This window comes from Furipterus horrens, unplaced genomic scaffold (assembly GCF_987537825.1).
Source record: "Furipterus horrens unplaced genomic scaffold, mFurHor1.1.pri manual_scaffold_5, whole genome shotgun sequence".
Taxonomy (NCBI): Eukaryota; Metazoa; Chordata; class Mammalia; order Chiroptera; family Furipteridae; genus Furipterus; species Furipterus horrens.
The window spans coordinates 14119116-14131154 of record NW_028327175.1 but is presented as its reverse complement, the minus strand read 5'-3'; the positions used below and the strand labels follow the sequence as shown (position 1 = coordinate 14131154).

At 40.1% G+C, this 12039-nt stretch overlaps 1 protein-coding gene across 2 annotated transcripts in view; it reads right to left on the bottom strand.

Annotated features, from left to right (window-relative positions):
• Positions 1 to 799: 799 nt before the first annotated feature.
• The window catches only part of DROSHA (drosha ribonuclease III), a 103380-nt gene continuing 92140 nt past the window's right edge, over positions 800 to 12039 (bottom strand). For both annotated transcript variants that reach the window (XM_090276201.1, XM_090276202.1), the window contains 6 exons: positions 9637 to 9778; positions 8181 to 8263; positions 7985 to 8088; positions 5504 to 5596; positions 4361 to 4407; positions 800 to 936 (listed from right to left, as the gene is read on the bottom strand). In XM_090276201.1, coding sequence (XP_090132327.1) covers positions 806 to 936; positions 4361 to 4407; positions 5504 to 5596; positions 7985 to 8088; positions 8181 to 8263; positions 9637 to 9778 — 600 coding nt within the window. In that variant the 3' untranslated portion in view covers positions 800 to 805. The remainder of the gene's footprint in view (positions 937 to 4360; positions 4408 to 5503; positions 5597 to 7984; positions 8089 to 8180; positions 8264 to 9636; positions 9779 to 12039) is intronic.

Below are 12039 nucleotides of genomic sequence, written 5' to 3'. Positions count from 1 at the left end.
GTTGCCGGGACCACTTTGAACTGATGAGATATGTGAACCCTCTTGCAGCTCCCCACCCCCTCCCAAAACCAAACACTCACATAAAATTCCAGGGGGTTTCTAAGACTGCTGAAGTCCATCTATATAAACTTCTTAAAGGGTCTACTGACCGCACGGGGAGAGTGCCTGATTTAAGGTGTTGTTCGGCTTAGAATCACAATTTCAGCCCTAATCTAATGATTCAAAGAATACACAAGACTCAAACATGTCTTTCCCCTGCTATTAGCCAGCTAAACATTAAGAGTTCCATCTACAAAGGATTCACTTCTTAGAGAAGGTTAAGTTCAATATCTGCAGCTGAGAACTTGATAACCACCCAGATGAAAGCTAAAAAATCTAGTTAATAATCCAGCGATTCCAAAAAGTATCTATGTTAGTAGAGAATAGTCCATATACCTGGTAAAGTTAATTTTTCACTTGTCAGCTGAAAGTCTGTAGTAACAATCTCAGACGGCAATAGAAAAACAGGCTCTATTCCACACAGAATAAACTTTTTAAAATTTTATTGTTTAAAGAGAAAAATAAAAGGGAATCTGCATATCCACTAAAGTGAAGTTTTTTATTAAATAGAAATCAAATACCTGGTAATAAAGACCATCCGGCTAAAAACAGAATATAAGATCAGTAAAACAACCAGAGTGCACTGGCTTTGGCCTTTATTTCAAGGGCGCACTTCATTTATCGTCTGTAGAAAAACCGGGCCGGGTCTCGATGGGCAGCAGTCACAGTTACTAACCAAGTAAATACACCACCGCTCCCACATCCTTTACTTCTTTATGTCTTCGGTCTCATCTGGTTCCTTCTCTTGATGTTCTCTTTCCCACCTCATTTCTTTTAACTCTTGTCTGTATTTTCGTTCAATGAACCGCTTCTGATGGGCCATCTGGGGAAAGTTATCTGACACGAGGAGATAGATTTTATACTTAATAAAGGAGAGCCGCTCGTGCAAAGTGATGCAAACTTAAACAGATACACAAACAAACACATATTCATATGAAATCCAGACAGCTGTATTTTGTAAGGCAAGAGAAAAAAACATTGTCTATTTTCTTCCCTTATAGTTTTATCATTCAGAAACACATTGGAAGTCTGGATCAGCAACCGACTCTAGGTTTTAATGCATGATCTGACCGTGAGTATAAAAGGCACTGAGACATATAGAAATATCAAAACACAGACATGTGGCTTCAGAATGATTTCAGGGAGGTGTTTTAACAGTTCTCTTAGCAATAAGTGATTTTCAGGAAGATGGTGAAGGATATAGTAAAATGGAATTGTATATTTTTGCAAAGCTCAAACCAAAAACTTCCAACAAATAAAATTATCACACCATTATGTACCAAGAATTAAAGTTTCTGAAAAGAGCAAAAAAAGATCAGCTGGACAAAAGGAGGATACATTCCAAGTCGCTATTTCTGGTCATTCTATTGTTCAGGTTTGCCATGAGAAGCCCAAAGCTCTATCAGCAGCAGCAACTCAAAGCAAGCACTTTTATTCGGTTAAAGGAAACACATTACTCAAAGGCATATTAAAGCTAGATTTAGTTTGACATTTGACCCTGTGCAAGAGTGCTGACACAGTAGAAATCATGATTATGATTTTAAAATTTTACAATTCATTTGTGGTTTATAACAAGGGTAGCAATTGAGTAAGAAATCAAGTATGGAATGAGAAGCAGTCACTTTACACTCCTAGTCAACAAACACATACGTCAGCAACAAACATTCCCAACAGGACGCAGGCACGGATGAGAGCAATACAAGTTGTCCGTTTACACAGGAAAAATGATGCTGTCCTGCCAAGCCAGGGAAGGGACTGTTGTATGTAAGAGGAACTACTTCATATTTAAACATATGAAGACCCAGAGTTGTGGGAGAACATAGCATGCCTGAGGAAAAGCAATGTTCTTTTTTGTTAAGGCTGAAGCATAATAAAAGTGGATATAAATATGTACCACATTTCTAAATCCCCCTCCTCTTATACAGCACCCCACCCTCGCCCCAGATGAGAGAAGGGGGAAGGGTCGGAACGCGGTGGTGAAAAAGCATCTGACAGGCAGGTAGGGAATCAGTAAGGTCTGGAATGTCTGAGCATCGATGACTGATTTTAAACAAAAGAGGAACATGAGGGCAGCTGTGTTTTAGAAATGAAATGGTAATAAAATCCTATCCCCCCAATACTGAACTAATTCCTTTTGTATTGTATAAAACCGAGATTTTAAGCATTATAAGTACATTTAAAGATATAAATCAAAGAAATCCCAAAAAGGTAGCTGTGGAGCAACTTTCTACAAATAAACCTTACTTCCTCAGTAACTTCTATTGTAAAACTTAATCTACATTTTAAATCCCACCACTCAGATCTAACCACTGGCAATCTTATAGAACATATCCTTATATTGCTTTACCTCTGAAGTCCAGTTATACTCCACATATACATACAAGTCGTAAGTGTGTACATGTATTACACAGACATACACACAAGTAAAAGTAGGTTTACAGTTGTTCGTATGGAAAACAATAATAAATAATAATACAAGAATAAAACCTGTGTTTCACGGAACCATAAACTTACCTTTTCCCCACCCCATATTATTTTAATGGCTGTAAAATATTAAAACATCTGAATAAAGGAAGGGTTGGTAAACTATTGCCTGCAGACCAAATACAGCCCTCCACCTATTTCGGTAAATAAGGTGTTATTAAAACAGACACCAACTCATTTGTACACAGTCCACGGCTGTGGGGCACAATGACACAGCTGGGTAACTGTGACACAGGCCTTATGGCCTGCAAAGCCCAACTATTGACTATCTGGACCTTTACAGAAAATGTTTGCCAACCCCTGGGATATACCATAATTTACTTAAACATTTCCCTACTGTTACACATGCAGTTTGATTTATACACTTCTTTTTGGGCTATTAGAAATCAAGTTGTCACAATTAGCGTGGTACAATTACTTCCCTGGGTCTGACTCCTGGAAATAAAATCTCTGAATCAAAGAGTACAAATTTTCGTAAGGACCTGATATTTCTGGCCCAGTTGCTTCCTAGCTGTTGAAACAACGCGCCCCCACCAGTACATGGGTGGAGTCAGTCTCAGAAGCGGCTCTCTCTTCACTACTGTTTCATCATTGAAAGCAAACAAACAAACAAACAAAAACAAAAAAACCTCTAAAAATAACCTTTAACAATCTTACAGTGGAAAACAGGATCTCATTTTTATTCCAATATATGATCGTGCATTTATATATAACAGATGAGAAAGTTTCCCAACAGACTCAGATGAAAACCCTGAGTGAGGATTCCACAGACAGCGGACACCGGCAGCCCTGGCTTCTGCCCCACTGACTCATCCCGTCTCCCCCACACCCGGGAAGCTCTGGTGCGCTGACTCCCACAGGGCCATTAGCTCTTGCCCTTCCTGGAACTGCTCCCAAGCTGAGAATCCCGCTCCCACACCCGAACGGCTGAGAATCCCGGGCCTCTTCACTTGCAGCTCCCCGCACTTGACTCTCTCCTGCACTTAGCTGGGACTTGAAGCAAAATCGAATTGCCTTGTTATGCTTTGCCCACAAGTTCTGCTGTGCAGCACAATGCGCCTCAGAAGAAAAATTTCTTGCACTTAAACCTTCAAGTTACAAAAAACTATGCAGTTCCCTACATGGTCAATTGTGTAACTGAAGTTTCTTCAACCCAGCCATCCCACTCTTGGGAATCTCTCCCACGGAACTAAAGGCACCAATATATAGACATTTATTGTCGATAGTGATTAAAAAAAAAAAAATTAAAAAGGTCCACACACACACAAAAAAACACAAAACTTGAATAAACTACATCACATTCACAGCATGAACTATAATGTAGCCATTAGGAAAGAATAAATTGAAGCTACTATGACCTGCAAGGCTGCCTGAAATGAGCAAGAAAAGAAAGATGCATAGAAGTATGTAAATATCATCCCACTTGAATAAAACAATGGCCAAAAACTAAAAAGAAAAAAACCTTTGCATGTATAAAATTTTAGAAATATATGAAAGAAATACATTGGGTTGTTCACATGGGTTACCCAGGCTGAGAGTGTGAATCTATGCAAAAAAGGAAAATAAACATCAAAAGGCATCAGGTACACTTTTTAAAAAATTATAAGCCCATTTTATATGTATCTCACATTCTACTACACTCTCTGTGAAGACTAATTATGAAGACAAGAAGATCACATTTTATCAGTACTTACCATTTTTCTATTTTCTCATTTTCCTTCCATAAAACACTCATTACATTATGAACATATAATTATAGAAAAAAAGACAGACTTACATTTTTCAAGTGCATCCATTGCTGCTCCCATTTCCGCTTGCTGAATGCTATTAAATAAAATACAGGTAAGGTACACTTTAATTCAAATATTTTTTTCAAAAACAAATGGCATGGCTACAAATTATTCAGGCTGATTTTCATGTTTGGTACATAAAATTTTATCTGATTACTTCTACTGTCACATACTGAATTGCACAGATCGGAATATGCACAAGGGCATGCAGAAATGTCATTTATTTGCACAAAGTCTGTTTAAGTTATTCGTTCCACATTTTTAATATTGCAATAAAATCCCTTCCATTTATATTAACGTTTGAAGTATTTCCTGCTTAAATTTGAACAGCCTCAGTGTAAAGAGGCAAAGAGTAAAAAATATATGTATAGACAAACTTATAATCATTTCTCAGTTTAACATATAGAGAGGGTTCAAAGAAAGGTGATAATATACATAATTCTTTTCACCTGAAGACATCAGTGTTTCCACAGAGCTTGAGTAGCACTAAGAGATCAAATGTCTAATGGCTGTGTCACACAGGATGGATTTCTCAGAAGTTACTGCAGTGCCCTGACCAGTGTGCCTCAGTTGGTTGGAGCATCGTCCCATAAACCAAAAGGTTGTGGGTTCAAGTCTCGGTCGGGGCACAAACTTAAGGCTGCAGGTTAGGTTCCCAGCCGGGGCACGTGTGAGAGGCAAATGATCTATGTTTCTGTCTCAAATTGATGTTTCTCTCCCTCTCTCTCCCCTTCCCTCCCCATCTCTAAATTCAATAAACTCCTTGAGTGAGGAAATGAACAGAAAGATAAATAGATGATAGATAGATAGATGGATAAAACGCTTACAGCAATGTCGTGTTCTCTTTGGGCAACTCAAACAGGACAGACCGTACCTGAGCACCAGGTCACGTGGTCTCTTGAAGGCGCCACAGCCCGTTAGACAGCAGCATTCCCACTACCCAGGGCAGACTCTCTCGTTTGGGGCTGGGCTTGGTGGGGACATAAATCCTTGGGATTCACTTTATCACCCTTGAACACTCTATATTCTAATTTTAAAGACAGGCTACAGATTTTGAAAATACCAAGCAGGAGTTTCACAGATACATAGGATGTTCATCTGAACAAACTAAAAGGACTTCCTTCTCCTACCTTGGTCCTTTCCCACAGCCTATTCTTTCTCCCTTGAAGTAAACAGCCACAGTGTAGGTTCGAGCATGGGATGGCCCCACCGTCTGCAGAGTCCTGAAGGGAAAGGAAAGAAGAGTCATTATGGCAAAGTGTTATTTAATTGTTATTGCTAATATGTAATGCCAAAAAAAACCATGTACTTACTGCTTAGACAGAGGAACGTAAAAATAAAAAGAAAATTAAAGGAGTAAATTTTGTATTTGCTAAACCTGGAAAATACAGAGAGCTTTTGAAAAAGGAAATTTTAAAAATTCTAACACTGAATTTATATGTATTTTCCCTGAAGTATAAATACTATAAATTACAAATAGTATCCGAAGGCTACCAGTAAAGTGTAAAATATTTTTAAGCAATTTCAAAGCGTACACATTCCAAGTATCACAAAATGAACAAACTTTTATCACTGAAAAGGTAGCCACTTCAGTTCTGTTCATTGTTTTTCTTTGCTAATCACAGCTAAAAACAATACATATCTGGGTAACACAACCCAAACCCCGTCTGAATGGTTTCACATCCTTTATGGATTCTTTCTGATGTTTATCTTATCTGAAAGATCAGAAAATGCATCTAATTTCTGAACCGTCTGAGATCATTCCAAGGGCAGCCACATGCCGGGTACACAGCACGATCGCTGAGAAGCAAAACTCCAGGTACTCTGGACTTTAATGACGTGGCGCAGATCGCAAACGCGGGGAAACTGATAACTTCGTGGAAAAGGGAAATTAAAAGTAGCCAACAAGATAATGAAAGGAACATGGTAATCTAAAAAAAAAACTATGTAAAACAGCCCTTTCATCTCGATGAAACAGAACAAGCTCATCTGGACTTTCATTTGGGGGGCTGATGAGAAGGGGGCCGTCATTTCCTTTGGGCTTCTATTTGCAATGGGATTAAAGTGCACGATGGCTTCTGTAAGGTAGCACTTATTACAGTAATCATGCCTGCACCACGAGAAGTTTATTGTCCTCATTTTATTTATTAAACCTTAATTACCACTTTGATGAGGAAATGCTCCGAGCCTTTCATGTAATACAGTTGGGATATTCATTATGCTTATTAGGCACATATTAAAGTACTATTTCTAAACATTTGAAGTTTTTTCCCAATAAAGAAAACACTGTTGAGCAGTGACAGCTTCTTGGGACAATTACAGTAGCTTGCTGTGCGGTGACACCAATTCCTCTTGGCCTCAGTTTTTCTCTTAGCAAAATATCCTACATCGTGTGGTGTAGGATATTGAACAAAAACGTATAAAAGGGTTCACAATCCCCTGCTGCCACTCGGGCATTTTTCTGCGAGTATTCTGAAGTTGGGGAAAGTCCACGGGAGGGGCTTTGCGTCCATACAGAACACCCACACAAACGGGCGTGCCTGCACCCTGTGCATATAGACAGGGGGCCAACCAGCGTTGAAACTGGGTTTTTAAACATCCTCCAAAACACACATTGAGATAATGCCCTGGGAGGCAACCCACCTATTCTGACGATTCTTCCTTTCCGTAATTCCTCTTTGAAACCACCTTTTGAATGAACATATGAGTGCCTCAATATAATTACTCTACTTCAGAGTCAACCCTCCTGTCTTCATCAAAGCTGGTGTTATGTGTGGAGTGACCTGCACTCCTTTTGAATCTCTGCTACCACTCAAAGAATAAAGATTTGTCACTAAAGACATTCCAAAGTACTTGGCAGCTTTTGATACACATTCTGAGAAAAAAGTTTCAAATATCTGAATAACACAGCAGCAGTGAAGAGCTGCCTCGATTCTTACAGTGCCTGTCTGAGAGTGTATCTGTCAGGCAACAGGCAGAGGCCAATGGGGCTTCACAGAGGTAGAGACACACCCAAATCCTGTTACAAATCAAGCAGACACAATCTGCTAATCTAGAGGCACAGCACAGATTCCAAGAAGTAACAACATAGAAATGTATGTAGTAGCCCTGACCGCGTGGCTCAGTGGGCTGGGTGTTGCCCCACAAAGCAGAAGGCTGCTGGTTCAATTCCCGGCCAGGTCCCCGGCTGGGGATGTGCAAGAGGCAACCGATGGATGTTACTCTCTCACATCAATGTTTCTCTCCCCCATTCTCCCTCCCTGTCTCTCTCTCTCTGAAAATAAATAAAATATATTCTTTAATGTATATAAAAAGTATTTCATCTGCATTGTTATCTTTTTCCCTTAGTCTTAGCATGTCTTCCTCACAGGGAGCAATTCAAATAGCATTTTAAAGATGGGGAAAAGCTTAGATAATCCAATGTAACCCATCTACTTAGAGCAAAAAGACAGAGAGGTCCTCAGAGTTCAGTGTTGGTCCGAGTCGGGGTGAAGGAGTCTCCATCCAGACCCTGGTCCCGATCACCCCACGGAGATTAGTTTTTCCTCCAGGCACCCAGAGCACCGACCCCCAGCTCCGGGATCTGACGGCTGTGGGCAGCGAGTACTCACTTGTACAGAGGGATGTCTGGCTCTTTTCCTTCTGTCCTAAGTGTCAAGCAACACTGCTGAAGCTGGGATTTGGGGTCATTCCAATCCTGATTCAAAATGAACTCCTGTAGCAAGTCCCCATAAAAGCAGTTAGTAATGGGTTCTGAGATCACCAAGCATAAAGCATACAACCAATTTAAATTTTATATGAGCTTACTTTTAATCGTGGAAAGAAACAAACATTCATGAAAGTATGAACATATTCCAAGTCCTTGTCAATGTACAGTGCTGCAATGAATGCTGGAAAAGAGAACATTTAAAAATAAACCACAACGTACTGCCATAGAAAGAATGAGACCTAGAGAGTTAAGAAACATGATAATAAGGTTTTCAACATCCAGGCCCTCTCTATTTTTTAGCATTACCATTTCATCTTTCTTTAAATAAGAACTACTCTTTATCACTAATATTAGAAGCAGCAATATAGATGTGTGATTAAGATGCAAACTACGTTTGGCTAAGTCAGTTACAGTGAGAGATTAAATGCTATTGTATAGCAGGGGAAGAATGACATCTGGGAACACGACCATGTGAAGATCAAATAAATAAAAGTAAAACCTGGAGATCAGATATGACACCAGAGAGAGCATCCTTGGGGTCCTGCTATTCTCAACACCGACCGTGAGGAGATGACCCATCTACAAAGGTCTGTGTTACATTTCAGGAGCAGAAATGAGACAATTTATAGATTCAATCTGCCCAAACACAGAAATGGAATACTGGTCTTAATGACGATAACAATGTATCTAAGTTTCCGTTAACAAATGGTGAACTCAAAGACAACTTCATTAAAAGGTATCTTAAGCAAGTAAACAAACGTTGAGTTTTCAAAAGAAGAAATAGAAATAACTTCCATTGAACTAAAAAAAAAAAATGCCAGTGAGAATGATCGCTAAACTTAATTTTTAAATAACTTTAACCTTTTAGTTACTTTTCTTTAACTGAAAAATAAGTTTCTTCAGGTTTTTAGTCAGAATGCCTTTGCACTTTGAATGAGCTGCTTGTGAACGGCAGACTTTAATGCCTGTATGTGACCCCAATAGTCAAAAATACCCAGTGTATGGCCCATTTAGTGTAAAGTTGTATCAGAAACAATAAAATGATGTGTGTAACCCTTTCGTTAGCTGTAGCAGGATTCTTTATAATGCTAGCAGACCACATCACAAATTGTACAAGATGACATCTGTCCGTAGAGTGCTGAGGTCATTCAAAACAATGGTCAACAGTCTTAGTATTCACTGAGTAAATTATCCTTCTTTCTTCCCTGCCCCTATCTAAAGGCTGCTGGGTGGCAGAAAAAGCTATGACTCACTATCAGTAATCTTCACACTGTCAGGGGAAGGAAGGGACGTGAGGGCTGAGCACTAGGATGAGGGGTGCAGCGGGGGGCGCCACTGAACACAGACTGAACAGGAAATTCACTATTCACATGTCTCAATTCCAAATTATTCTCCTTCAGATAAGCTTTGGAGGAAAGTATAAATACAAATTAAAACAGAAAAGCGGTTTCTTTAGTCAGAACACAGTAATAATGAGAAGGAAAAACATTGGTCCTTTTGATTTAGACTTTGAATGTGCAGGTCAGGAGAAAAGCTTTGTGTGGTAGGACTCACATTCCAAAAGGTCGGCCAGCGTCTTGGTGCGAAGGGCCACAGGCCTCTTGGTCTTGTCGTTGGTGATGGCGTACTCCTGCATGCCCAGCTCCTCCGCCACCTTGGCCTGAGTTCTGTTATTCACCAAAGAGCTCCGCAACAGCTGGCCAAAAGGAATCAAGGCACATTTAGATGACGCTTCTGGGCATCTCTTTTGCTCCTGGTGTTGGGACCAACCAGCCTGAGACCATTTCACTGACAGGGGCACACCAGGCGAAGGGACCGCTGATGCCCTCAACTAGCTACCGTGGGGCAGTAGTGACTAACTCCACTCGTGTCTAGCTTCTCTTTAATAACTCACTCTGCTCCTGGATGTCACCTCACTGACGTTTAAGTAGTTCATCTGGTTGTTATTTATAATGACCAGCATTGCGGGAGATGCCTTACTATTTCAAAGGTCATAGCTTCCGTTAAGTTTAATGCTATTAAATGAAGAAGCATGAAAATTTTTCTAAATCAGCTTGGCTAAGGTATAACTTACGTACAATAAAATGCACCCATTTAAGTACAGTTAGATGAGTTCTGACAACTTCTACACTTCCATCACCCCAAACCAGTTCCCTGTGGCCCTTTGCAATCAACTAATACAATCCCCCTCCCCCAAACTCGATCTGCTTTCTATCACTACAAATTAGTTTTTAAAAGGCATTTTTTTAAAGTCTAAAGTAAGCTGCAGGTTTCCCAGCACTGATGCTAATTTTGATATTATAGGATCTGGGGAAGTGATGTTTTACTAAGTATTATTTAAAACCCTTAAATTATGTACCACCTTTTTACTTTTATTACATTAAAGATTTCTGCTACATATCCTGAGTTAGTTTTTCAAACTGAGACCCTTTACCTTTAATCAAATTAAAATGTAGTTTTCATATTTAAAATTCAGAAATTCAAATAAAAAATTTCTACTGGGAATTTCAGTCAGCTAAGAGTCTTCCAAGAACTGTCCAAGTAGTAACACTAAGCAGTGCATGAAAATACGCAACCCGTCCACAGAAGAGGTGCCCCAAAACATGCCCAGTAAGAATTTAACTCACTAACTACTCAGACCAGAGGAAGTGGGAGGGAGGCACGTGGCGGGATGGGTAGATACAAGGATAGGAACTCACTGAACAGAAGTTGAAAATAATTGTCCCCAAACTCTAAGATTTGGGGGAATAATGCACCAACAACTAGACTTTTCTTACAACCGATGTAACAAATTCTTAGTCTATTACAATCCCTCCCTGTTGAGGAAGATCCCTGACGTGACATGGGGCCAAGCAGCAGGAAGCAGCTTCAAGTTGGGCTGGTTTTATACCCCTGTCATTCCACATCCCACTTTGTTTATTAGATGCAAGTTTTATGTTCTGTGGCTCCATAGTGTCAACGAAGCTTATGAAAATCAAGATTTATTCTCAATGCTTGAGATTGTATCCTTGACAACAGATAAATAAGAAACAATGTTCTTAATTTGTCTGACAATGATTCATGAAGCAGAATTACAACTTGATCTTCATAAGCCCTGCTTGCTGTTGAGTTAGACTATTATTCTTTGCTTGTTTCTGCTCCTTTCCTCCTCCTACTTCCCCAACTCCATCTTTTCTTCAATATAGTTTCATTAAAATTAATATCCACAGAGAAGCTGAAAATTAAAAAGGCCTAGCATATAATATTAATAGAAGACCCCAACCAATAAGGAGCCCACCAGCCTAATATCTTGTAATTACAGAATAATTGAGCTGGAATGGAGATACCTTTCTCGGTTTGGATTTTTAGTGGGAGGGGCGGGGTTCTCTGTAGAGGCCACGAGGGAACAGGAGGGCTATTCCGAGAACATGGCTCTACTGAGTGGGTTAGGTTCTCTCTCAATATATGCTTTCGTGAGAGAAGAACACTAATGAAGGCTGTGTACGCGGAGATTTCGTGCCTCCGAGTCAACAAGGCTGAAGTACACAGCAGCACACAAACCAGGGTGCATCACTGGTCACGGGCCCAGCTGCCACCTGCCAGCAGGAGGGCTCCCACCCAGTGTTGGGCAGTAACGCTGTCTGCGGGGGAAGGAAGAAGGCAGTGAAGGTGGGAACAAAAGTGCTTCCAGTTTTATTTTAAAAATGCCCTGACAGGTCTTAAAGTAGCAGGGCGGCCAGCAGAAAGTGAGATCTTCACATTCTTGCCAAAACTCAGGAGCCTGAACCAAAAGTCAGTGGGAGAAAGAGGAAGCTATAAATCACCCATATTTTTAGAGTCAGTGCAAATTTAGAAGATGAGTTGAAAAGAGGTGAGACCTTGCTCTTTACCTAAACAAAAAAAAACCGAATGGCAATTCTTTCCGTGACAAGCTCCACCTTTGGCCTTTGCTGAACTCCGCTGCAGAATGGACTGTGC